This window comes from Peromyscus eremicus, chromosome 1 (assembly GCF_949786415.1).
Source record: "Peromyscus eremicus chromosome 1, PerEre_H2_v1, whole genome shotgun sequence".
NCBI classification, from domain to species: Eukaryota; Metazoa; Chordata; class Mammalia; order Rodentia; family Cricetidae; genus Peromyscus; species Peromyscus eremicus.
The window spans coordinates 184,222,573-184,249,939 of NC_081416.1; the positions used below are offsets into that span (position 1 = coordinate 184,222,573).

The 27,367-nt window shown below is 39.8% G+C and overlaps 1 protein-coding gene across 3 annotated transcripts; it reads right to left on the minus strand.

The window, feature by feature from the left end:
- Positions 1 to 1,742: 1,742 nt before the first annotated feature.
- On the minus strand, positions 1,743 to 26,106 carry LOC131893954 (zinc finger protein 665-like). Of its 3 annotated transcripts, none has more exons than XM_059244139.1 (5): positions 25,938 to 26,106; positions 24,137 to 24,229; positions 7,798 to 7,882; positions 5,886 to 6,012; positions 1,743 to 4,977 (listed from the first exon to the last, which is right to left on the minus strand). In XM_059244139.1, exons 3-5 carry the CDS (start codon positions 7,825 to 7,827, stop codon positions 3,041 to 3,043), a joined length of 2,094 nt encoding a protein of 697 aa, XP_059100122.1. In that variant the 5' UTR covers positions 7,828 to 7,882; positions 24,137 to 24,229; positions 25,938 to 26,106; the 3' UTR covers positions 1,743 to 3,040. The 3 variants fall into 3 exon arrangements, with proteins under 3 accessions (XP_059100122.1, XP_059100115.1, XP_059100104.1); XM_059244132.1 differs by lacking the exon at positions 25,938 to 26,106 and adding an exon at positions 24,480 to 24,591; XM_059244121.1 differs by lacking the exons at positions 24,137 to 24,229; positions 25,938 to 26,106 and having other exon boundaries at positions 7,798 to 8,121.
- Positions 26,107 to 27,367: the final 1,261 nt, after the last annotated feature.

A 27,367-nucleotide genomic window follows, 5' to 3' on the forward strand; every position in this document is an offset into this window, starting at 1 on the left:
TAAAAACACACTAACAAAGAGCTGTGGAAAGCACCCCACAGATGGTCTTATTAGGGAGGCATAACAGTGGCACCCAAGAAAGTTACAGACAGAAAACAACCAGTTTCCACAGTCAGTGACCTCATGGCTTTGCCCAGTGGGTCTCCCCATCAGGGAGCTATCCACCTGGTGGGTCGACTTGTCAAACACTAGTTGTCACTTGCTGTATACTCCCACAGCCCTTGGCAGTTTGTGATGTCTGTTTCCCAGCCCTGCAGCTCCACTGGGCTTAAGTTTCCCCCACTACACTGCTGACTGGTAATTCTCCCAGATGCCTAAGGGTGTCCTGCAGCTGAGGGGAGTTTTCCTGTCTGTACAAGATATGGACATGACATCTGTGTCTTCTATTTGGTTCTGAACAATATAGCTCCTAGAGGTCCCTCTGGGAATGCTGGGTTTTCCAGACCATCATGCCATGGTTCAGGTAACATGGCTCCTATAATGCAGATTTCACCATGCACTTGCACAAATGCTCAATTTTCCAAGCCCACATAACCTCTGCTTCACTTCCCCATCACTCATCAGCTCACATAATTGTCCCAGCCCCACTGATACCCATCTGTCCCACTCTGTCCAGGCTACCTTTGACACGGCTCCAGTTGTCAGACTGCCTTGGACCTGCTCTACTCAGTCTCCCCACATGTTGCTGCTATCATTCACGAGAACTGTGGTTATAAATAAGTATAGAATGAAGAAAATAATATTGTGTGGGGAGTATAAAGTGAGATATCTTCATTGCGTACAAGTTCACAAATTTACCACGGGAAATCTGATATGAATTAGGTAGGATAATCATCAAATGTCACTAAGTGGAGAGGCCTCAATCCATGGACTGCTTAAAATTGGCATCCAAGGTCCAGCTGGTTGCATTGTCCAAATTGCCAAGGACCAGTCCAGAAGCCTAAGCTTCTACTGTATCCTGTTTCAGACTAATCAGCCCCAATAGAGCAGCAATTAATACAGATTATTACACAGTCATTTGCCAATGGGAGACTGAATTTACTCAAGATTGTACAATCCATCTGAGGTCATGTTTCAACAAACTCCAATACTGAGAACACCAAAATGTTCTCAAACAATATTTCCCCATTAGTTGAAAATTAATATCCTTTTGTACTGAAACCCATGAAACACTTATGCAATGGTATGGTTTTGTTCATTATAACATGAAGTCTAAAAATTCTGAGTCTTGCTGTTTTTAGTATCAATATTCTAATATAATACTTGGGAATTGAACTAAATACTTCATCTTTTTTCAGTGCTTCAGAATGATCTTCCAGCACACCCTTGGGGATTTCTTTTTTTGTGTGTTTTGTTTTGTTTGTTTGTTTGTTTTTCGAGAAACGGTTTCTCTGTGTAGCTTTGTGCCTTTTTCTGGAACTCACTTGGTAGCCCAGGCTGGCCTTGAACTTACAGAGATCTGCCTGGCTCTGCTTCCTGAGTGCTGGGATTAAAGGTGTGCGCCACCACTGCCAGGCTTTTTTGGGGGGCAGGATTTCTAAGCTATATATGAGTATGTGCATCTTCTCTTACTCATAGGTCATCTCTTCAATGCTTCACAGTCTCTTGATATTTCTATGGATGAGCTCACATGAAATTAAGCTGACTCTAAGTCTTTATTAAGGCATTTCTTTGAGTTTTATTTCATGCTGAATTTTCTGATATGTCTACACTATTAGCATTGTGTAAAGAATTTAACAAAAGGCATTTGATTCATTTACTGAGGCTTATAGAATGGTACAACAGGATACAAGGATAGCACAATGGTATTCAGTATTTACCCATGGACAACAGTCTTCTGAGAGTCATTGGAGTTTGACTGAATCATGGAGTCTAAACATGACTTCAGATTCATGCATGGACACAGCTCAGTTTGGATGATATCTGTCAATAACACAAGCTTGTACCTGTATTTTCATTTTTCCCACTGCAGACCGGCCACTCTCTTCCTTGCATTAAAGGCTTCTTTCTTAGGCTCCCCAAGCCTCTACATTCTGTCTGTGTTGAGCCCTTTCAATGGGACAATGTACTACTATAGTAGTAAGCATAGAGCAGTGAGCAAAACAATCTTCCCCACTTTAGTTGACTCAGATGCTTTTGTTCTAACATTGATTTTCTGGTGTAAAAGTTTGGAGGAACAATTAATGGGTTCAACACATGTGGTATGAGAGATTTTTCCTGGAGAGACACAACATTCATATGCACCCACATAGTCAAAAATGGGAACTGAAAAGAGAACCAAGTATGCTTGCCACTGAAATCCATGTTGTTGAACCAATGGGCTTTATTGGGGTTCCTTATATAAATATGGAACTGGAGCTGTTTACAAAAGCAAAAGTTACTCACAGACAGTTGTCATCATGAAACTCCAAGTCAACGTGAAATACAGCTTTTGAACAGTAGACAGTCACAGCATACTACACACCTGTAGGCATACCTACATGTTAAAGAGGACTGTATCTTACTGGCTTAATTTATCAAAGCCTCTTCTAAGCAGCAGGAATGGTATAAATTTCTTCCATGGGATTAAGCATAGTGAATCCTGTCAGTTTCAGGAACTTCTTGAAGCTTTTTTTTTAATGGTTTATTTCTTGTCCTAATCAGCTTCCCCACAGGATGGAATGCTTCAGTCTCCAGAAAACTGCTACTCAACAGCACATTTTTAGACTTCTCCATTTTGTCTTCATTATGAAGTATTTGAGGTTGAAAAAGTAAAATGTTTTAACAAAAATTTTCCTACAATGTCACAGTTCCAGAATTTTTCCTCAGTATAAAGTCTTGAATTTTTCTAAGATTTGAGCTTTACTTAAAGGCTTTCACAAATTTCTCATGTTCATGATTCTCTAGGGTGGAGCTTGCAGTGACCTATAATGACAGAACTTGGATAAAAAGCATAGGCTTTATACATTATTTAATATGGAAACTTTGATCTCCAGTTTGAATTTTCTTATGTTTTCTTAGACCTGAGAGGTTGGCAAAGACTTTGCTTTATCCACTGCTTTTATAAGGTTCTCTTCTGTATGAATTCTTTGATGAGTTCTAAGCCTGGCTTCCTGGATAAAGGATTAGTCACATTCAGTGCATTGGTAAGGTTTCTTCCAGTATGAATTTTCTCATGTTTTCTAAGAACTGAGCCAATGGAAAAGGATTTTTCACATCTACTACATTTGTAAGGTTTCTCTCCTGTATGAATTCTCTGATGAGTTATAAGATTGCCTTTCTGGATAAAGCATTTGTCACATTCACTACAGTTGTAAGGTTTCTCTCCTGTATGAATTTTCTGATGTATTCTAAGCTTGGCTTTCTGGATAAAATATTTGTCACATTCACTACATTTGTAAGGTTTCTCTCCTGTGTGAATTTTCTGATGTGTTCTAAGATATGACCCAGTATTAAAGGATTTCCCACATTCACTACATTTATAAGGTTTCTCCCCTGTATGAATTCTCTGGTGTCTTCTAAGGTTGGCTTTCTGGACAAAATATTTCTCACATTCACTGCATTTGTAAGGTTTCTCTCCAGTATGAATTTTCTGATGTCTTCTAAGACCTGAGCAAGTGGAAAAGGATTTGCCACATTCACTACATTTGTAAGGTTTCTCTCCTGTATGGGTTTTCTGATGAGTTCTAAGATCAGCTTTCCAGATAAAGCATTTGTCACATTCACTGCATTTGTGAGGTTTCTCTCCAGTATGAATTTTCTGATGATTTCTAAGATCTGAGACAATGGTAAAGAATTTCCCACATTCGCTACATTTGTAAGGTTTCTCTCCAGTATGAATTGTCTGATGTCTTCTAAGACCTGAGCCAACAGTAAAAGATTTCTCACATTCAGTACATTTGTAAGGTTTCTCTCCTGTGTGAATTGCCTGATGTGTTCTAAGGTTGACTTTCTGGATAAAGGATTTGTCACATTCATTGCACTTATAAGGTTTCTCTCCAGTATGAATCCTTTGATGGAGTCTAAGAGATGTTCGAAAGGTAAAGGATTTCTCACATTCACTACATTTGTAAATTTTCTCTCCTGTATGAATTCTCTGGTGTTTTCTAAGACCTGAGGAGGTAGAAAGGAATTTGCCACAGTCATTACATTTGTAAAGTTTCTCTCCACTGTGGGTTCTATAATGGTATTCAAGGTGTGACAATTTATAGAACGCCTTACTACACTGTTTACATTTATAAGGCCTCCCTCTTCCACGAATTTTCTCATGTTTTCTAAGACCTGAGGAACAGATAAAGGATTTTCTACAATTTTTACATTTGTAAGTCTCCTCTCCAGCATGGATTCCATAGTGTCTTTTAAAACCTGATGAATGATAAAAGCACTTGCCACATTCTGTACATTTATAGGTTTTCTTTCCATAATGGATTTTGTGATGTACTTTCTGGTGTGACAAATGCAGAAAGGATTTATTACACTCTATAAATTTATAGAGTTTCTCGCCAGGATGAGTTCTCTGATGTCTACTGAGGATTAAATAGGTCCTGAAGCATTTTCCACATTTCCTGCATTGGTATGGTTTCTTTCCATTATGGATTTGTTTCAATGTGAGTTCATGTTTAACGTCCAGAATTTCATCATATTCTGTATTTTTGGGTTCTTTCTTTCCAGTGTGGATTCTTTGATACTGGCTAATGGTGGAACACAAATTTAAACACTCCCCATAATCTTTACATTTGTATTGTTGTTCTACAGTGTTCCCACTTCCATGTCTCTTCAGGTTTGATGACTCAACAGAGTTATACCTGTGGTTACCACTTCTGAAATTCTGGCAGTTTTCTGTAGTATCACTTGTTTTATAAGGAATACATTGGGAGGATTCATGAATCATTTTGTCAGACCATTTGTGAGACTTCTCTTGGATATACACATGCTGGTGGACAATATGCTTTGAGCCTTGATCCAAGACCTTCTCATATTTACATATGCAATGGTTCTCTGGAAAATTAGCATAATTAGGAATAATAAGGATTGATGCTTGATTAAACAGATCCAATAACTGATACATCCTTAAGTTCTCTAAGAAAAATAAATTAGCAATTCTTAGGGACAGAACTCTTACCAGAGGCCTTTTGTATTTCACTATCACTAAATGGATGCTCAGAAGAACCACCACTCTGATCTCCATCAAACCACAAGGACCAATAATAGCCTTCTCATACTTACCTAATCTTCACACTTTGCAGAAGGTTGAACAAATGAGGGATGGAGCAATAATGTACTTTGAGAAAAGAGCTCTTTTAACAATCATATGGAGAATGCTTCTCTTTTTTCTTACTTGGATTTTTGAGAGAATCACACCGTGTAGCCTTCACTGCCTAGGAACGCACTATGTAACACAGGCTAGCCTAGAACTCACCAGATCCACTTGCTTCAGCCTCCCTAGAGATAGGATTAAAATCATGCTGTGCCAGGACTAGAGACCATATTTCAAAAAATAAAAAATAAACAACAATATGCACACCACCAACAGCTCTTTCTCTGTTTTAAAATCTCTTCATTCTTTTGAAATCTGAAATAGGTGCCTAGTTTAATTCACGAGTAAAAATCAAATTATCCAACAACTAAGTGCACTACAATGCATTTCCTTGCTTTGAATATTCAATTTCTTTGAACTCTGAAGTTAGGATTAAAAATTAGTTGAGAGGACTGGAGAGATCATATAGTATGTAGCACTGGTTGTTCGTGAAGAAAACACTGAAAATGTAAAGTTATGGTTATGGTTATAGTTATCAGAATTCCCCTTATTTTTGGTAGCCTCTAGACAGATCAGAGAGTTTTACATACCTACAAAGTAGGTAAATACAAAGGAAGAGTCAGGAATTCTACAAGAAAAGCATTCTTACCTACAAAAACTAGATTGCTGTAATTCTCCCACATTACGTCTGTGTACAGAGCCCTTTGAGAAGAATCTAGACATTCCCACTCCTCCTGGGAGAAGACCACAGCCACATTCCTGAATGTCAACAGACCCTGTAATGGAAAATTACTCAATTACCATGTGCTGCTGGATAAAATGCTTTCCTAAATAAAAAAGACCTAAGGAATTAAAGACATTTTCATGATACAGGTGAGGTGTGACATTATTCAAAGACAAAAGTTTTCTAACAATATTGCAGAGATGGTTCAGAAGTTAAGAACACTGGTGCCTCTTCTGGAAGACCCAAGTTTGGTTCCCAGAACCCACACAGCACTCCATAATAGAGTATAACTCCAGTTCCATCAGATCTAATGCTGTCTTCTGAACTCTACAGGAAGTACACATATTACTTATGTAAACATTCAGGCAAATATATCCATAACATAAAGCAAAAAAATGTTTAATAAAAGATAAATTCTAGAATATTCATAATCTATATTGTATTTTCTTTCTTTTATTTATTAAGAAATTTTTTATTCATTTTACATACCAACCACATATCCCCCTCTCTTTCCTCCTCCTGACCCCCAGTCTCCCCCCACTGAAATCACCCCCCATTCTCTCTTCTGACAAGGTAAGGCCTCCCATGGGTAGTCAGCAGAGCCTGGTACATTCAGTTGAGGCAGGTTCAAGGCTCTCCCCCTGCATCAAGGCTGTGCAAGGTGTCCTACCATAGGTAAAAGCCAACTCACGCACCCGGGATAGATCCTGATCCTACTGCCAGGGGCCCCTTAAGCAGATCAAGCTACACAACTGTCTGCCATATGCAGAGGGCTTAGTCCACTAGTCCAGTCCCATGGAGGCTCCACAGCTGTTGGTCTAAAGTTCATGAGTTCCCATTAGATTGGTTTGATCGTAAAAATACATAGCTTCAGGGCAAGGAAACATACAGGGTTGGGGGGAGCCTTCCTCTGCCCAAAGAAGAGAGCAAAGTAATTAAGAGAAACATTCATTTACGCTTGAAAATTGATGGCTTATTCACAGAACTGAGTCAATAACTCTAGAAAATTCTTACTAATATATTCCACATAATGCAATATAGAGGTCAGGACAGGACTGCTTACACCTTGCCTGAAAACTAAAACAAAAGACAAAGAGAAAACACTGATCTGTCTATTGAGAACTTCACACTGAGCTTATTTTGTTATCAGGAGAATGATATGAGAATCCTTAAACAGACAGATTTCAGGTGTCAACACATCCATCATCACTGTGTGATATCAGACAGCAAAGAAATAATCCACTGTATTGCAATTTGCATCTCCTCTTCTCAGAAACATCAGTTTTATGGCAAGAGCAAGCTACACACTCCTTCCATCATCTGTACTATCTAAAGTACCGAAATATTTACTACAAGGATTCAAGACTCTGAGTCTCTTCTATTTCTACTTTTCCATAAATAGCCCAGTGATGTAAACCAAAAGTCATGTGTTTCCATGACCACTTTCATAATATGGTTCTGGAAACCTTATCATCCCTGAAATGAAACCTATGTGGCACATGAGACCTTCATTCCTCACTAAAAGACCTAAGTCCATCCTCTGTAGGAACTGGGCATCAATATATTTCTTTGATCATCATTCACAATGGAATCTTTCAGAATTGCAGGTCTTAAATGCATGGAAAGTATATTTCCTCACAGTAATAAAATAGAACAAGGCTGAGCTTTGTAGGCAACAAAATTTAAAAAGGTTTCATGTTAATTATCAGAAGGAAAAAAAGAAAAAAAATGATAGGAAATAAACACTTTAGAGAGCTTTACCAGAGGCAGGGAATTAAAGGCTTGCATGGTTTTGATTTTTAAAAAATTTCCAAAGAAATGTGGACATGACACTGACCTGGGGAATATTTATTGGAGAAGCATCCATTTTCCCTGTTGCTCTTCTCTGAGTTTCTGTCTTAGGAACAAAGACTGGAACTCTTCTTGACATTTCACATCAAGGTGTCAAAAAATGAAAAGCTAAAATTAATACAACCCTGTTACAGACAATGCTAAACTATATAACAAAACCCCCAAATGAAAATGATGCCAGAGGTATTGTCAACATTTCTCTAGAGAGGAGAGCATGAGAAGACATATTTATAGTGATGAAAAAAAAATAACTATGAACACTATCATTGCACCCAGAAATGTAAGCTCTTAAAATTCTTGAAGAAGGAAGTGCATTTGAAGGAAGTTATGAAATAACAAAGGTCATGCACTCAAGCTGCACTAAAGATCATAATTAGAGGTAAACTATACATATAAAAATCTGAGAAAATTATCCATGATAACACAGGGAATAAGAACATTTTATATAAAGAAGAGAAGAACAGAGGAGAGCTGGGGGTGAAATACCATACCCAACTCACAATAACAACAATCCACTATTTTTAACTGGAGGGAAGAAAAATACTATCAGTAATTTTACCAAACAGAATATTTTTTTTTAAAACGTCATTATTAGAAATAAAAGCCCTGTGAGATGAAAATCTCAAAAGAAATGGAAATGTCTAAGACAAAGTTCAACAAGATTCTGTGATGAACTTCTAAAGGAACTAGGAAGAACGGAAACACAGCTGAACACAGTAAAGGGCACATGTGCCACACAAAGACGAACCACATGGTGCTGAGAAATAATGAACAGCATTTGCAGGAAAACTAGAAGGAGAGGAAGATGCATGTGTTCTCCAGTCCAATTTAATCCAGAGGCGTAAGAGTGAGCTAGAGAAATCTGAATAAAACAAAGGATAAAAAGGAGATACAGGTAGGAAAGAAAGGCACCAAACTCCTCTTTAATGATGATAAAGTCACACACAAAACTCTTCACAGACGCCATGGGCAACTCTAAGACTTGACAAGTGTTTTAGTTATTATTTAAAAATACAAAACTAACACACAAGATGACTAGTTTCCTACAAATCCATGACAATTTGAGAAGTAAATTAGGAATTTGACCCATTCAGGTTGCTTCAAAAAGATCTAGGAATAAGCCAAAATAATGATGACTTTACTTCTATAAGGGAATTTTGAAGGCACCCAGGGAAAAAAAATGAAAAAATAAAAGTATACAAGGAAATGAATGGACAGACACTCTGACTGACAAAGGACTGGTATAAATGATTATGTTACTAACAGCCATCAGCAGAATCGATGCAAGTCCCAGCAGCAAAATACTGACATTTTCCCTAAAAGTACATATGGATACAGTCATATGGTCACAGGACAATCACAAATATCAAAGAAAGGAGTGCAGTTCTTACAGAAAATAAAAGTTTTCTTTGAATATAAATTAGGGGTTTGGGAAACTCAGCCTCTTGCCCAATGGCTGGCAACCATAAGTGAGAGAATGGAATTAACATGGGTTCTTATCACTGCTTTGCAAGAATGCATTTTGTACAATTATTGAAATGTTTGTTAAGATCCAGAAAAGCAATATATTCAGAGCTACAGCTCTGCAATTTTGTATGCACAGGAACTAACGTAAAGAGAGCCCCTGAAAAGGGGAGATAAAAATCCCTGCCAATTATTGAAAATAAATAAAGAAATAAGTGAGAAATAAATAAATGAGAGAAAAAAAATTTCTGCCTGACACATCTTGGTAGGGCTGGCCAAATGGATTCCATACCCACTCATCCTCCAGGCCAGCTACACTGAGTGGAACTCAAAGCCCTCCAGCCCTACTGTCTTTTCCAGGGCCGGGGTCTGGCCTCGTTTAGAGCACAGAAAGGCATCTGAGGCAATACATCAATTCCAAGGAACGGTGAGCGGGGCTCTGCTGCTGCAGCATGAACTAGCTTGGCTGCCCCAGAACTTAGTTTTTTGGCATTTGTTTTTCCCTCACATCAGAAATAACTCAATTTAGATTGATCAATGTTCCCTTCATGGGGAGAAATTAAAACAGGCCCAATCTCTAGTGCAGGGACAATTGTAACTAGGACATAGAAAACTTAAGCCAATGCTGATTAAATTTCCTGAGGTATTGGTGATTCATTATATGGATGACATTCTCTTCTCTTATTCATCTAATAAACACTTAAATGAGTGCTTGACTTTCAAGGTCAATAAACTAAAAGAGAAAAATTTTAAATTTGGCATCATGTCAATTGAGTATACTTTTTTTTGCATCCGCTTATTTTTTTTACGATTTATTTATCTTTTAGATATATAGTGATCTGCCTGTATGTCTGCCTGCAGGCCAGAAGAGTGCACCATATCTTATTATGGATGGTTGTAAGCCACCATGTGGTTGGTGGGAATTGAACGCAGGAACTCAGGAAAAGCAGCCAGTGCTCTTAACTGCTGAGCCATTTCTCTAGCCCATTTGGGTATACCTCTTATCTGCCTATCACTACTGAGGATTTAGCTCTGCTCTTGAAGTTACCTGCTGGAGACTCCTGGGTCAATTCTAGAAGTGTCACACCTGAAGCAGAGTGGATGATTAGCTTATTAAAGCTGCAGCTGAAACAGTAACTCCGAATTAATCCCTTACTTCCTTATCAACTACCTATCCTTCTTTCGTCTTCATCTCCAGCTGGAATTACACATCACAAGGTAATGGTATTAAAAAAATTCAGTCATGTCATAATTCTATGCAATAATCTATAACTCCTTACTTACAAGAACTTATAGACTTAATAATGATGGGAGGGACACATCTGTGGTAAAGAACCCACAGAAATCAGTGTGCCACTAAATAAAATGCAGGTTGATTATTTGTTCCACACTGATAACTGGTGAGTTGCATTAGCATGTTACTTGGGCTCAATAGACAATCACTATCCAAAAAATCCCCTATTAATATTTTTTGAAGATACCCTATGAGTATTGCCTAACATTACATTTAAAAAAATCTTATAGAGATTACTTTTAATGCTTTTACAGATGGCTCTTCAAAAGGACAAGGAACACATGTTTCATATACAAATTTCCACATGCTCCACAAAAAAAGACTGTACCCATCCCAGATGTACAGCTCAAAGGTCTGAACTTGCTACATTTAATCAAATTTTATTAGATGTTTTCCAACAATTAAATATTTTAACTGATTCTGTTGTTTATTTAAATTTGAATGACAGTTTCTTGGGTGGACTAAGGAAGAATCAGACTCATCCAGTCATGTTGGATAGCTATAAAATCCCAGTTTGCTTATCCTCGCCCAAAATGGCTATCCTGAAGGAAGACTGAGGCTAACACTAACTAACCTCATATATAAATTATCACAGGAAGGATAGAGAAGCACTGAGAATAGAAATCAACCTAAATTGAGAGAAAAAGGAATGCTGCAGAAGGATTGTGAATTATAGAAAGGGTAAAATAGAAGAAAACATTTGGAATGAGGTTCTCAAGGAAGGAATAATAAACAGCAAATTGGAACAGATGGGACATGAGTAGCTTAGAGACAAAAATGGAAAAAAAAAAGGTTTAGTACACTACTTCAGCTAGTGTTATTTGCCTTAAAAATAAAAGGTAAAGAACACCTGTGGTAGCCTTCCCTGCTCCCATCTCCTGTGGATCCTACAGATCTTCCCCCTTTAACCTCACTCCCCACATTTGTTGCTTTATCCCAGACTCCAAGACCAGCAGGCAGCCCTGCTAACCAGAAACCCTGACAGACTGCCTACAGATCCTTCCTTCCCCCTCTGTTCCTCAGATCCAATACCCCCGTCTGTCTCACCCCTCGCTCCACAACACAACATCTGCTGTAGCCTTCCTTTCCCCTCTGCCCACATCTCCTGTGGATCCCACAGACCTTCCGCTCCTAACCTCCCTTCCACACTTGTTGCTATGTCCCAGCCTCCAACTTCAGCAGACACTCCCTGCTAAGCTACTGACCACACCTGCCAAGAAAGTAGGTGGACTGCCTGTAGATCTTCCCTTCTCCTTCCATTCCCCTAGATCCATCCCAAGAGTCTCATCCCCAGCACTACAGCAGGACGTCTGTGGTGACCTCTCTCCACTGTCTCTCTCCATTCCCAGCAGATGAAATAAGTATGTCCTTATTGAACACTGTTCTACTCTCACTTGTGAACCCCCTCAGGACCATAGCATATCCACACTCCTCGGTATCAGCTCCCAATACCAGAAACACATTTTACCTGAAACCCCAAATGGCCATCTCTTTTCACCAAATGATTCTTCCAGTAGAGGGACTGGGTTGCATTCAATTGAGTTGTTGGCCATGGGGGACCCATGGAAAATCCCCAAACTGAGGCTTTTGCTATGACAATGAGTTGTGCTCTGCAAACTGACAGTGGGCCCCACTGCTGAGGACAACTTATTTTGAACACAGAGAATTTGAGTGGAGCCCATCTGGAGCCTTCACGCCTTCATTCTAGCATCTTTGGTGCAAGAAGGAACTAGTTAGGCTACCAAAAGAGAAACAACAACACCAACCCAACCACAAAATCTTTGACCTATAATCAGTCCTGCCTGCAAGATATGTTAGGGCAATGAAGACACAGAATGAGTGGGAGTAGCCAAACAATGTCTGATTTGACTTAAGGCCCACTCCATGAGATGGAACCCATACCCAACATTGTTTAGGTGACCAAGACCCAGAGAACTAGGGTGAAAAAATCTAACACTGTTGGTCAAAATAAAAACAAAAACAAACAAACAAACAAACAAACAAACAAACAAAAAATAAATGACTCCTAAAGATGCCCTGGTATATTCACAGATCAGTGCCTTATTCAGCCATCATCAGAGAGGCTTCCTGCAGCAGATGGGAACAAATAAAGAGAGACACAGCCAGACATTACATACACACACACACACACACACACACACACACACACACACACACACCTTCTATCACACAGCCCTAAATGAGATGTCTCTGTCAAATTCCTCCCCTCAGAGCTAAGGGAACCATGCAGAAGAGTGTAAGAGGGGATGGAGGACACTGGGAGAACAAGGGCCTCTGAATTAACTGCACAAGGCCCACATGAACTCACAGAGACTGAAGAAGCAAGTGCAGGGCCTACAGGGTTCTGCACCAGGTCTTCTGTGTATATATTATAGCTTTCAGCTTAGTACTTTATAGACTCCTGAGAGTGTCATCAAGTGGGTCTCTGATTCTTGTGTCTGCTCTTGGGGCTCTTTTCCTTCTGTTGGGTTTCTTTCACCAGCCTCGATGTGACAGTTTTTTGTTTTATATTACTATATTTTATTTGGCCATGTTTGGCTGCTATCTCCTAGAAGCCTGCTGTTTAATAATGAGAGACAGAAAAGGAGTGGATCTAGAGAGGAGGGGAGGTGGTGAGGGACTGGGAGAAATAGAGGGAGGGGAAACTGTAATAAATATATATTGCATGAGAAAAGAATTGAATAAATGGGAAAAATAAAATATTAAAAAAATAAATACAAGGTAAATAAGGAATAAAATAACAGATCCAGTCCTATCAAAGTATGACAGTGACACTGAAGTGCCAGCACCTCTGTCTCCAGAGAACAAAGCAGGAAAATCCTGCCGAGGGGAAAACCAGGAACAGCCGTGGCCACTGTTGGTAAAAAGCTGCTCCAAAGCGTTGTTGCAACCAATGAGTTATCTTTATGGAGACTACAAATGTCTTCTCTGCTGTTGCCTGGTCAAATTAGGGATCAATGAAATGATCAGAAGATTAGCAAAATTAAAAAAAAATATTCTTCCTTTACATCAAAAATGAAAATTTACTCATTGAAGGCACTGAAAGCGCAAATTCTTTTGTATTTATTATTACTAAAACTTCACTTTTTAAATTTTGTATTTTTGTACCACATAACCAATATTTAAAAATAACAATGTAAACATGCTTTGGGTGGACTTAGAAATAAAAACAGAAATAAATTAAAATCAAGAAAGTTTTTTAAAGGCTGGAGAGATGGCTCAGGGATTAACAGCACTGGCTGCTCTTCTAAAGGACCTGGGTTCAATTCCCAGCACCCACCTGGCAGCTCAGCGCTGTCTGTAACTCCAGTTCCAGGGGAACTGGCACCATCACAGACATACATGCAGACAAAACACCAATGCGCATAAAATAAAAATAAATTGATTACTTTAAAAAAGACAGTTAAAAATGTTTCTTCTGGGTAATGTGGTGGTCAAGAAATGCAAACATAAATTGCATGTTTCTCAAATTACCTTCAAAGACAGAAGTGGTTAAACCAGAAATACAATAAAAAAATTAGATTATTTTGAAGCTTTCACCTAATACTTTTTTGGGACAGCCTGAGAATCTGCTATATCAGACTGTCTACAAAATACGGTAAAAACTGGAGCTTTGATATTGTACATTCTTTGCTTCATTTATAGTATCAGCTAAATATGTACTTTCATACTTGAATGGGAAAACCCAACTGTTTTCTCCTCAAAATTTTCTGTGAACATTTCTCAGGTACTTCTAAATACCCTTTTACCTAGTAGGAGTCTTCTTAAGCTCAAAATTAACTTGCCCTAAATTTTAAAGATAACAAATCTTAAATTAATGAAGCCTTAGGTTTAATTTTGTTTTGGTTTGTTTTTTGAGAAATGGTTTCTCTGTGTAGCCCTGGATGTCCTGGAACTTGCTTTTTATATCAGGGTGGCCTTGAACTCACAGAGATCTACCTTCCTTTGCCACCTAAGTGCTGGGATTAAAAGTGTGTGTTACCAGGTTAATGTGGTAGTTTGAATGTAACTGGCCCCCATAATCTCATAAAGAGTGGCACTATTAAGACATATGGCTTTGTTGGAATGGGTATAGCCTTGTTGGAGGAAGTGTGTCTCTGTGGGGGTGGGCTTTGAGGTTTCCTATACTCAGGATATCGCCCAATGTGCGAGTAGACTTCCTGTTATCATGCTGACTGACTCTCAGCTATTTTTCCAGCACCATGTCTGCCTGCATGCTCTCATGTCATACTCTCCGCCATGATGATGGACTTTACCTCTCAACCTGTAAGTTTCTGAACCCCAATTACAAGTTTTCATTTATAAGAGTTGCCGTGGTCATGGTGTCTTTTCACAGCAATACAAACCCTAACTAAGACAGTTAATGACCACTATTAATGTAATATGTTTTGTTTATTTTTAGTTTCATGCATGCCCTTGATCTGATAAATGATCAGAATCAGACTCTGGCAAGGGAGGTAAAGAAGGCTCATGAGAGCCTATCCTCTATTAACAGCATTATTTTACATGGTATAAAGACACAATTATACAGCATTCTAATGCATGATTAGTAATGCATGGACATCAGCTTGACATCCGGAACTACAGCTGTTTGTGTCTGGGACCTTCTCTGCTATCATATATGTAGAGATCTATGCTCGGAGTGCATAATGTCTCTCCGTGACTAGTCGGTTACAGAACACATCCCCAGGTCTGGGATGGGGCCCTAGTGACCCCAGGAACATACCATTGTGACACATCTGAAACCTGACTTTGTAAAAGAGTCTTTTATACATTTCCTTTTTAGGACTCTGATCACAATTAAATACTAGTAATGACCCTGCCTATGCTAGCAAAAGTGATTTGAGGAATTTTAATATTAATCGTGTTACTAAACTATCCACAGGGTGAAGCTATTGTGGAATGACAACATCAAATATTTAACTGGAAAAATTTACAAAATAAAAAGATGATGTTGTTTATACTCATCTAAATCCTCACATACTATTTAGCTATGCTAACTTTAAATTTAAAAAAAAAATCACTTTAAAGGATAAGGCTTTTTCTGCTGCCCAAAATCATTTTACCCTAAAGGAGACGTAGACTAATGTACATGTGTGGTTGTTTGAATGAAAATGATCCCCGATGGCTTAGAGGGAGTGGCATCATTTAAAAGAAATAGCTTTGGTGGAGTAGGTGTGGCCTTGTTGGAGGAAGTGTGTCACTGGGGGTGTGCTTTGAGGTTTCAGAAGCTCAGGCCAGGCCCAGTGTCACTCTGTCTTCCTGCTGCCCGCTGATCCAGAGGTAGAACTCTTGGCTCCTCCTCCAGAGCCATGTCTGCCTGTGTGCTACCATTCTTCCTACCATGATGATAATGGAGGTTTTCCTTTATAAGAGTTGCCATGGTCATGGTATCTCTTCACAGCAACAGAACACTGACTAAGACAATATGTTAAATGAAAAGACCTAGAAACTAATCAATAGAAAGGACCGAGTGTTCTAACATTGAGGTGAGGTTAACTTATGTCTTTCAGAAAACGAACAAAGTCCCTGGTGGCTCTTGACCTAGTACATCTGACCAGGACATCCAGAGGCCACTACATGAATGAGACATCTGAAGGCAGATGACAAATCCATCAAGAGGAGACGTCCTAAGAGGGAAAGTAAGCTGATAGCTTGGGGAGACATCAGGACTTTAACTCATCAAGCCGAGACTTTGAGGAAACAACAAGGACACTACAAAACTGACCCCAAAATGATGCTGCTAAGTTTATTACTGTATTACATATTAATTATCAGATTGCCAATGCAGAATCCAAATTTTTTTTTTTTTTTTTGGTCAGGGATGATGAAAGACACACCTGTGACAGGAAACAGTATGATACTGTTTTGCCCATTCTGCTCAGTAAAACTTTGCAATCAATCAGTAGAATTAAGAAAGCTCTCCCTGAAAACTGTGATGGTTTCTTACATCTATTGGATCCTGTAATGGTTACAGCAATAGCGGCTTTTTCATTGCCTAACCCAAGAATCATTACTGAAATACAAAGAAAAGTCTCAAAAGTGGCCTGTATGACTAGGAAAACTGCTAATACTATAGCAAAAATATTAGCAGAACTTAATCTACAGATTGGTGAACTGAGGATCACAGTTTTACAAAAAAGAGCTACTACAGATTATTTGTTGCTCAAGCATAATCTTGGTCACCAACAATTCCCCAGTATGTTTTGCTTTAATATGTGAGATTTTCCTCATACTATTGATGGTCAATTTAATAGTTTACATAAAGAGATAGACAAAATCTCTCAAGTGACCTTTGATGGCCATTCTGGTTATGATGGCTTTTCCCTTTCCTCTGTTAGCTATTCTTATAATTCTCTTATGCTTGCCTATATTAATTAGACTAGCCATAGAGGCAATGAATTCAACCTCGGCATCTATTACAGTATTGAGAGGGAAAAGTCAATAGCCATCTTGAGAGACGCTCCCTCCCCCCTCCTCTTCTAAAGGTATTTGCTAACCAGCAGTTTTAGAACTGACCAGAAGTGGAACTCATGGGAAGGTAAGACTGGAACAATAAATCTATATATCCTGGACTTGGCAAAACAAGATATGGGGAGTAATGGGCTCAACTGACCAGAAGTTGAACTCATGGGAGAATAGGACTTGAACAATAAATCTGAATATATATATCCTGGGTTCAGCAAAAGCAGGACATAGGGAGTAAAAAATTTATGTCTCTATAGATACCCTGCATCCTGTTAGCCATTAGTAACCTTATGCTTATAGTTCAGCCAGTAACTCCAAAGAACTACCTCACCCCTAACCCCCTTGTCTGATCCCGAGATATGTAACCCTCTGCATGTGAACCTTTCCTATATAAACCCCTTAAAGTGAGTGCTCGGGACCTCCCCTCTTTCACCTGCTGTAACATGGTGTCGGGAAGGTCCCTGCCTAGGCTGGAATAAACGAAACCTATTGTTTTTTCATTGGAAGTTGGCTCCTTGTTGGGGGGCTCATGAGCAGGTATTACAGTATCTTTTCTTTAAAAAAAAAATTAGAAGGGAGGAGATGTTGAGATCACAAAGGTCATTGTAACACATCACTAGGGAAACCAAGAATATTAATCACACAGGGCTGTCTCCTCAAAGGAAATGAATACTTGTTTTCCATTGAGAAGGTTGGTCGTAAATGTTCTTAATAACCTGGTGACCTTTGTTATCTATGGACACTGACCTCCCCCAAATACGGCAGAATATTCATTCCAGACTGTCCCTCCCTAGACCTTTCTCTTTAGCTTTGTTTCTCAGTCAATAGAAGCCATCCTCACGGGAGATGTCACACATATTTTATAGCCTGTGCTATAGGCCTCTACACTATCTGCATGATCTGGATGACCAACAGCATGCTAGGTTCCTCCCTACACCCTTAAACTAATATATGTAGCCTATCTCTAGAACATATCTTCCTTGAAAAAAATGACATGTACTTTAGTTGGTTTTGATGTAATTATGCATTCTTCTGCACCACAGAACGTATTACACCAGGAAATGTTTTTCTAAACTGTACTGTATTTTAAATATGTTTACAATAAACCACATGGCATCATACTCCCCAGAAGTTTGAGCCAGCACCAACTAACTTGGGTTGAATTGAGTTTTTCTTCTTGCTTCCTGTTATTTATTTCCCTGACAGCTGTGATTCCCACACACAACCTCTGAGCCATCTCTCTGGTGCTCAGGCAGTTCTTAATGCACTCAAGTTAACAATCACTATTTACTGTGACAACTCTGAGATCCTTCAGTCACTGGCTGCTACCATTTTCCTCTGTGGAAATCAACTTTATACTTCCAAAAGAAAGTAGAAATGTGAGACATGTATCTATTCTCTTGGCTTATGTAACTGTATGTTATATCTAATTTTAATCCTGTGTCACAAAATAAGGTTTAATTCTGCAAGTCTGGGTAACGTTTTTTAGTTTACACAATCACGGTGCCACTATCTATCTATCTATCTATCTATCTATCTATCTATCTATCCATCCATAGATATCTATCTATCCATAGATAGATAGATAGATAGATAGATAGATAGATAGATAGATAGATAGAGGCACTATAGTATATGTATGTATGTATGGATATATGTATATGTGTGTATATAAATAGACTATATATATATTATCTCATATAATTCTCTTGGTAATTAATGGACATTTCCATGATTTCTTACTGAAGAACTTTAAGGTAAGTACGAGACAGCCAATGCCACTTACATTAACTGAATTCTCAACTGACCATATCCAGTCATGGGGCAAATGCATTCTATGTTTCTTCCCAATGATTTCAGAGGAACTGCTCTACTGTTTTCCATTATATGTTCCAATTTCATAAATGATCAAATGCAAACAATAGCCAAGAGTGTTCAAAGATCAAAATAAATAAAAGAATACAAATAAATCTCTAGAAACCAACTACAGATATTTATGAATTCCTTGAGGAATTTAAAAGACACTCAATGAGCTAAGGAAGAAGAATAACAAGGAAATGAGATCAGGAAATTCACAGTATAAAAGGAGAGATAAAGCAATACAAAGACAACAGATTATAGTTCTGAAATCTACAATAGAAGGAAATAGGAGGGAAATCCTCATCTTTGAGGAAGAAAAAAGACATCACTCAACAACTCCACTAATCCTACCCAGCAAAAACCAGAGGACTCATGGAAAATTCATTATCTTTGAACTAACAGCAGAGGGAGGACTTGATGAGCAGCAATAAAAATGTGAGGTGCCCTCTCTCAACAGAAGGTAGTTCTAGGAGAAGGTTCGTGGAAGTCACATCAGCAACATGGAATTCAACAGCAATGTAGAGACAAAAGTGGAGTGTAGCAAGATCAAAAGCCCGCGTGAAGAGCACCACATGCAGCCAACTCTCCTCAGAGAGCAACATGCACGACCTTCAGGACCTTAAAAGCTCAAATGCAAACCACAGCACTGGAGTGTGGCAGTGAGAATGTCACCCATTGTGTTTGGTTTCAGCACATTTCGCATATGAACAGCATGAAAGAGTTTGTTGTATGTGACTTAGGACACAACTAGCATGCAGCTCTTAATCAAGTTCTGTTTGGCAATTGTGAACTATTTAGAGTGGGAACATGTCCTTTCCACATCATACATGACTGATCAGTGCAGAAGGTTTGAGGTCTGGGGCCTGTCATTACACTACAGAATAAGAAGACTGTGGTGTCTGATACAATTCACTTTCCTTCTGTAGCAGACTTCTCTGTAGACTGGATGCTGGGTGACAGCGTTATCCTGTATTACAAGATCTTCCACAATTAGAGAGGATCCTCTCAAAAGTTAATTGCTATGTTCCTAGCTACATCATCAATAGGATAACTCTACTGTTACCGCATTACAGTGGACACAGCATGTTCTCCAGCTCTGGGCTCCATGAACACAAACAACTTTATTTCTCACCCATAAGGTGCTGTGGGATGGTCTGTACGTCAAGTGTGTTGCTGATTGGTCAGTAAATAAATCACTGATTGGCCATTGGCTAGGCAGGAAGTATAGGCGGGACAAGGAGAAGAATTCTGGGAAGTGGAAGGTTGAGTCAGAGAGACTGCCTGGAGCCGCGGCCAGGAGAAGGAAGATGTAAGGTACCAGTAAGCCATGAGCCATGTGGCAAAGTAAAGATTAATAGAAATGGGCTAAATATAAGAGTAAGAGCTAGACAGTGACAGGCCTGAGCTAATGGCCAAGCAGTTTAAATAATGTAAGAGTTTGTGTGTTTATTTTATAAGTGGGCTCTGGGACTGGCGGGACTTGGTGGCGGGAGCTGGAGAGAAATTCTCCAGCTACAATAAGGATCATCCTAACTCTTTCAATGCTGACATGAGGTGTCAGCTACCACATCACATAGGCAGGTTCCACACTTACTCTCACACTAGCGCTGATAACCTCCAAGTCATCTCTTGTACTGTTATCTTGAATCCTTATGCAATACCTCCAGATGATTTACTGTTCCTTTTTCTTTTTTTAAGGTTTATTTTATTATTTTAATTTTATGTGTGTAAGCGTCTTTGCCTGCACATAGGTCTATGTACCTTGTACATGCAGTGCCTGCAGTGGCCAGAAGAGGGCAACAGATCCTCTGGAACCTGAGGCACAGGAGTGTGTTAAGTCTCCATGCAGGTAAAGGGAACTGAACCCAGAAACATCAAGTGCAGCAATGTTTTTAACTGCTGAACCACCACCTCCCGAGCCCCTTGTTTACTGTTTCTTGATTAGATACCATAGAGACTTAAATTAAGGAAAAAAATGATACATAATTCATGGAGCACTGAGAACACTTTCTTAAAGTGTCAGGGTGAGGATAAGCTCATAAAAGATAGTCACACAGAAATGGGTGACAAAGACACTTCAGAAGTATTGGCAGCAAGAGGGGCTGGTTATGAAAGACATTTGTCTATAATTAGGTGGCTGAGGGCTAATAAGAATAAAAACAAGTCAATCTGAAATAGTATGTAGAAAGGTTGTGCAGAAATTAATGAACTACAGACTCCAAGACAACACAGAGAGTCAATGGAATAGACTTGCTTCTGTGAAGACAAAAGGACTGACAAAGCACTTTTCTCCCTATCTGAACTGAAAGAGTGAATCCTCAAGTACTAGGACTAGAGCTGAAAAGAGGACATTGCAGTGTATGCCAGTGACGTCAGTGTTACCTTATGGAGTACTGTGGAAAGTCTTACGCAAATAAATCAGAATTGTTTCCTAGAAACAAGTGAACAAATCAACTTTCTGTCTTAAAACTAGAGCAGGCATTTGAGTGCTGAGACTGAAGCAGGAAGAGTTTCCTCTAACGGTGTCTCAGGACTGAACAGATGTAACATGGAACTCTCTTTTCCTCCAGTCAAACCTCATATTCATGCCAAAAGGAGAATATTGCACAAAACACAAAGAAAAGGAATTCTAGAAGTCATCATACAAAGCTGGCTTTAACTTGATACCGAGAAAAGCAGGTGAGCCCAAACAAGCATATGCAAAGAAAAATCACAAACCGGTTGCCAGGATGGACACAGACACAGAGATTGTCTCTAAATGACATGGAAACAGAATGCAAGCTGATTTAATGTGAAGGACACAATACTCTTTCAACATCTACAAACTACTCGATGTAAGACACTACATATGTAGACTCAGGGAGAGAACACACATGACCTTGTAACCAGATCCATGAAAGGCCTACGGCAAAATATCACATTTGCTCAGTAAAAGAGCTCTGAAGAACGTGAGAACAGAAGGAACATACCTCAGCATAATAAAGACAATGAGACACACCTAAATCTAACACTACCAAAGGACGACAACCGGAATCATACCTCTGTAATCAGGACACAGTGTCACTTCCCTTCATACTAACTCAACACAATGCATCGCTGGGTACACAGTTTAAGGAGGACAGAGAAAAGTTTAAAGGGGAAAATACAGGAAAGTCAGAATGCACATGAAATGGACCTGCTACAGAGAACACAGAACTCCATGACCCAAAGGCTATAAAATACTCATGAGGAAGCTCAGATCCGATAGCCCTCTTACTAAACTGTATAATCCACATACAACATCTCTTAGTTTTTGTACATACCAACAATAAGTTGCTGAGAAGTCAGCAGACCACTCACAGTGTCTAAAAATATCTTGGACTCCCTGGTGGTAGCATTCATAGTGTCAAAAACTGCTATGCAGGCCAGGGCAGGGGGCAGCGTTCTTAATGTACATACCCAGATTTGAATCCTGTGTGATATAATCCCAATCTGCCAGGCAAGGCATGACTACTGTTCTCATAGTGGCAAGACTATTTTGTGGGAAAGAGAAGGTTTCTGGTTCAAACTGAGGTCAGCTCTGTAGAAGGAAATACTTTGATAGGAACTTGGCTGAAAGCCAACTATGGGGAATGTCATAGGCCTTAGGAGGGAAACCAGTACTCACATTTTGCCACATGTATAAATACTTAAACTGCCTTTACAAAGCCATAGCCTGGTGCTGCTTTCAGCCTGGGTCAAAGAAAATTTGTTTTCAATGGGCAACAGTTACTTCAGACATATTGAACACTGAATCACTGTTAGTGTGCTATCATTCAAACATGTGAAGAAATACAAAAAGATGTTTGTGTTCTGAAAAGATTCTACATAATTTGTACCAAGATTGTACAGGCACTGTTTTTATATAAATAGAGAAAATCTCCATAAGATTTATAAAATTTTGAGAAACCACAAAGAATTCAAAAATCACGAGACAGGATCCAACCCAGAGGTGATTTCGAAACACCTTAAAATTGTAGAAATGCAAACCATTGAGTGTTGACATGAAGACAGACAACAGGAGTTTACTACACTGATATTAAGATATTAAGAGAGATATTAACCAGCGTGGCTTGATGTGTTTGTGGGTGCCCTGGCAATGGGATCAGGACTTATGCAGGGTACACGAATTAGCTTTCTAGAGCCCATTTCCCTATGGTGCAATGACTTACTCAGCCTTAATACAGGGGGAAGTGGCTAGGTCTGGCCCTAACTTGGTTTGTCAGCCTGTGTTGACTACCCAAGGGAGGCCTTAACCTCTATGAGGAGGGGATGAGGTGGTCAGGGCGAGGTGGGGGAGAGGGGAGAGAAGGGGAGAGAGTGGAAACAGGGGTTAGTATATAAAAGAAAAGAATTTTTTTAAATAAAAAAATTATAAAAGAAATAAAAACATATTAACCAAATCTTTTCAAAATCCTGCTGGCACTATTTTAGAAGTGGAGAAATTAACCTTAAAAGATACAGAACCTGAAGGAATTGTTCTAACGAAATGCTATATTAAAATTAATGAAAACCATTTGATATTGGTATGAAGACACAACCAGTGATGTGAATGAGAGATAGTATTTTTCACATGCAAAGTCAGATAAAATTGTATTTGCCTCTGAGTATTAATTCTTACATAGACAGTCTTCTATATGCCTACAATAGGACAATCCTGAGATTATTTTGAGTAGAATTCTCTAGAACCATTTCTAACGAAACAGAATGTGTCAAAACAAATTTCATGTCCTGTTTCTACTGTCACTGGAGCCCATCCCTGTTGTGGGACTCCAGCAGTCACCGTATCTTGGGTAAACAGTAGAATGAACAGCTGTTTTTTAGATGTACTTTAACCTTGAAGAAATCTCTGTGGAAAACAGTGACTGTTTTCTGTGATTTACAGAGTTGTTTTTCTGAAGCAGCTCTACAGCCTTTGCATGACTTTGGTCACAAGACTATCCTGGCACACCTGGATGTCTTGAATTATTGGGCACTGCAAGCAGTAACAATAAGACAGGGGCGTGATGTTTTCCTTCAGAACACATATAGATTTGATCAGGGCTATGGTATGAGGAACTTGTTTTTGTCCAAAGAACAACTTTTGTGTAACAATCAAAAAGGGCCTAAAACTCACCTTGGAGTGACCTTTCTTCCACTGACCTGAACAACATAGAACACCCGACACCTCCCTACCGCTTCCTCAGTCCCTCTAACACACCTGGGTCCTTTGCTACTGTCTCCTCTCTCTTCACCATCCAGGGCTCTTTGTTCTGCTTCAGAGGTGAGCAGATCTGGCTGAGCAATGTGAGACCTGCACACGGGAAAGAGATTCTTCAGAAAGCACCTGGAACTTTTCATGGGACAAAAAATGAAAGATGTGTAACACTTGCCAAGTAGATAAACATGAAGGAGAAAGAAAATAAAATGTTTGTCTTTCTCTGAGGATTTCACTTTACTCTGTGAGATGTGAGACTCATTCACACACAGCTCACACACGTCAGAGTAGTTTTTTCAGGAACCATGAAGAGACGCTAAAGAGACTGCAAGGAAACTATTCTCACCCTCAGAATCCAGACTGCTGTACTTCAACAGAAGATCTCTGCAAAAAGCCCTGTGAGCAGGGTCAAGGCATTCCCATTCCTCCCACAAGAAGTCCACAGCCACACCACTGAAGGTCAACAAACCCTGAAATTTAAAAAAAAAAAAAAAGTTTGGCCACAGGCACATGGGCAAAGTGCTTTGCTTGAGTCAAGGAGACATTTTTTTCTGATCTAGGTGAGTGATTAAAATTATTCAAACGGTGCCTTTTAATTTTGTTTTCAATTATAGTGAGTTTTCTAACTATCAAAATAGTGTGGACTGATATCCTCTCACAGCATGCATACTGCACTTGTCTGGACCTAAGGGGTAACATTAAGTACTTAGTACGTGAAGACATATTTCTGAATGCTGCATTTACATCATAGAACACATACATCTGGAATGGAAAATTAATAGGAAGTAAAAGTTTGCTTAGTAAAAGTTCACAACCATAACTGCGGCACTTGATAAAGTATTGTTATGGGTAGCCCAACAGAGATTAGCATTCAAACAGTTTATAGCCAACTCAAAGTCTGTATTCCAGCCAGCTGAGACCACACTCAAGTGTTCATTCAGGGTCCTAGGCAAGGCTCCAAGTATCCAGAACATGAGTTTTTAAGGGCAGAGACCTCGGTCCAGGAGTCTTGCTTGGCAGTTGTAGGGGAAGTTTTTAACAGAAGCAAGCAGTTTTTAACAGAAGCTAAGAGAGGATGTTAGCCTGCCCGAGGGGGCGGGGGTCCCCCCCCCCACAGGCATCTAGGATAAAACGTTAGCTGGGGGAGGTTCTCCACAAAAAAAGCAGTTTTAACAAAGGCTAAGTAAAATAGGTTAACTAGGACATCCTGACCTTTGGTTTCTAGAACGGAGTTGGGTATTTTTCCATGGGATTCTCCATCAAGGAAATCAGACTCTAGTTAACCCTGGAAACGGCCTCAGAAAGAATACAAGATGGAGGAACCCCTGCACTGTCTTGTCCTGTCACTGTGTATTTTCTGATTCAATCAAATCTGCACTGGTTCCTCATGTGGCCAATACCTACAAAGCTCTCTGGATGCCTAGTCCCAGGGGCAAAGGCTACTCTCTTGAATAGGAACGTGGTAGAAGAGGCGAGTTAAGAAAGCATGGATGAATTTAAATTCCAGAAGCTTTGTAACTGCTACAATAATAGCAAATAGAACCGTGTTTGCTAACAGCACATAATGCGAACGCTTTATCTACCAGGTTATTTTATGAAAATATTCTGGCAACCATAAAATTAAAAAAAAAAAAAAAAAAAAAAAAAAAAAAACACGATAAGCTTCAGTGTATAGCACCTCAAACTTCCCGACAACGGAACGATCTCCACAACAGAATTTTGAAAGCTGTGTCCTTCTGAGCAGCCTCGGCGAGCACACCCCGGTCCCTCCCCTCCCGTGTCCCAGCCCCGCAGCTCCTCTGACCTGGGAGGTTCCAGGGCCGCCGGGCTGCGGTTCCCGCCGCTGCGCTGCTGACTGGTGACTTTCCCAGGACACCGGACGTGGCACCTGTGGCTACCGGGAGTTTTCACGTCCTCCTAGGGAAGCGACTGTCCTCCGCCCCGGATTCTGGACTACGCGCCTCCCCGAGTTCCCACAGTGAATGGAGGATTTTCCTGTCACTCTTGCCTAACTCCTTAGAGCTCATCCCTGGCCCCGCCCACTACAACCCGGATCTGGTCACGTGGCTCTTCTAAACCGGCTCAGGTCAGACGCTTTCCCTTTCTTAATTAGTTTTCCCAGTACACTCAGCTTTTTTCTTTTCTTCATCATCCCTCTGCGTGGGTGAGCCCCTCCCTCCTCCCTCCCCGAGCCTCGTCCCTCCCACTGGGTCTCAGGCTGCCTTCCACACAGCTCCAGCTGTCAGGCTGCCCTGGACCCGCTCTGCACAGCCTCCCCACATGCTTGCTGCCAGCCTGGACCAAAACTGCATCTAGGAGGACGCTGCAACCCAGCCTCTGACCCTGAGCTCTGACCCCATCAGATACAAATTATCCTGCCTAAGTTCTCATCTTGAAATATCAGCTTTCTGTGCTAAAAACGCACGATGAAAGACAACAAACACCCTAAATTTTGATTTGTTTTTGTTCCATTCCCAAAACGCAATGTTAAAACCAAAGGGATCCACCCACAGCAGGGTGCTCCCTCCCTGACCCCAGATTAGGAACAAACCACATCTTAACACCTATTTTCACAGAGATCCTTTATTAAGCTGTGGAGAAAATTAAAGTGGCTGGTCTCTGACTCAGGCAGAAAAACATCAGCAAATGACATCGCATGTGTGATTTTTAAGAGGAAAAAAAGGGGGGGGGCGTCTATGTTAGAATGGACTAGAATGCAGTGTTATATTTTGATTGGGCATGTTAATTAGGTTAGTCAAAGGGGGCTTTTGATTGCTGGGGTTAAATACTTGATAGCTAGACCTTGGTAGTCAAGGTCTGGAGGAGGAAGTGGCCAAATACGGGAATGGACCTTGGTGGCTAGATTTAATAATGTGTTTTAATGTATTTTAGCAATTAAGAGGACGTCGGAGAAGGGCAAGGCCTGCCAGAGCCGTGTTTGCAGCGCTAGGGCTTACTAGAGCCCCTTTAAAAACTAAGACAAAATTCCACTGACTCAAATCACAAGCTGTAGCTGCGTCCCCTAAGGAAAGCAATTTAAATAATATCTGTTATACAGAACTCAAAACCAGAGACATGCTCAAGGAGGCCAAAGCACATGAATGAACTCAAAGGGAATAGGAGCAAAATGATTGATGGGTGAGAAAACATTAGCAAATGACATTACGAAATGTGCACAATGTAGATTATAAAAATTGAATTCAATAAATGTTAGAAACACTGAAAAAAAAAACC

Bases quoted from the DNA above. Each gene is read 5' to 3' on its own strand.
- LOC131893954 (XM_059244121.1), bottom strand. From the start codon at position 7,890: ATGTCAAGAAGAGTTCCAGTCTTTGTTCCTAAGACAGAAACTCAGAGA. The intron at 6,013-7,797 runs GTCAGTGTCATG...TTTCCATTACAG, and splicing joins CTCCAATAAATATTCCCCAG to GGTCTGTTGACATTCAGGAA. The intron at 4,978-5,885 runs GTAAGAATGCTT...CTAATTTTCCAG, and splicing joins CAGCAATCTAGTTTTTGTAG to AGAACCATTGCATATGTAAA.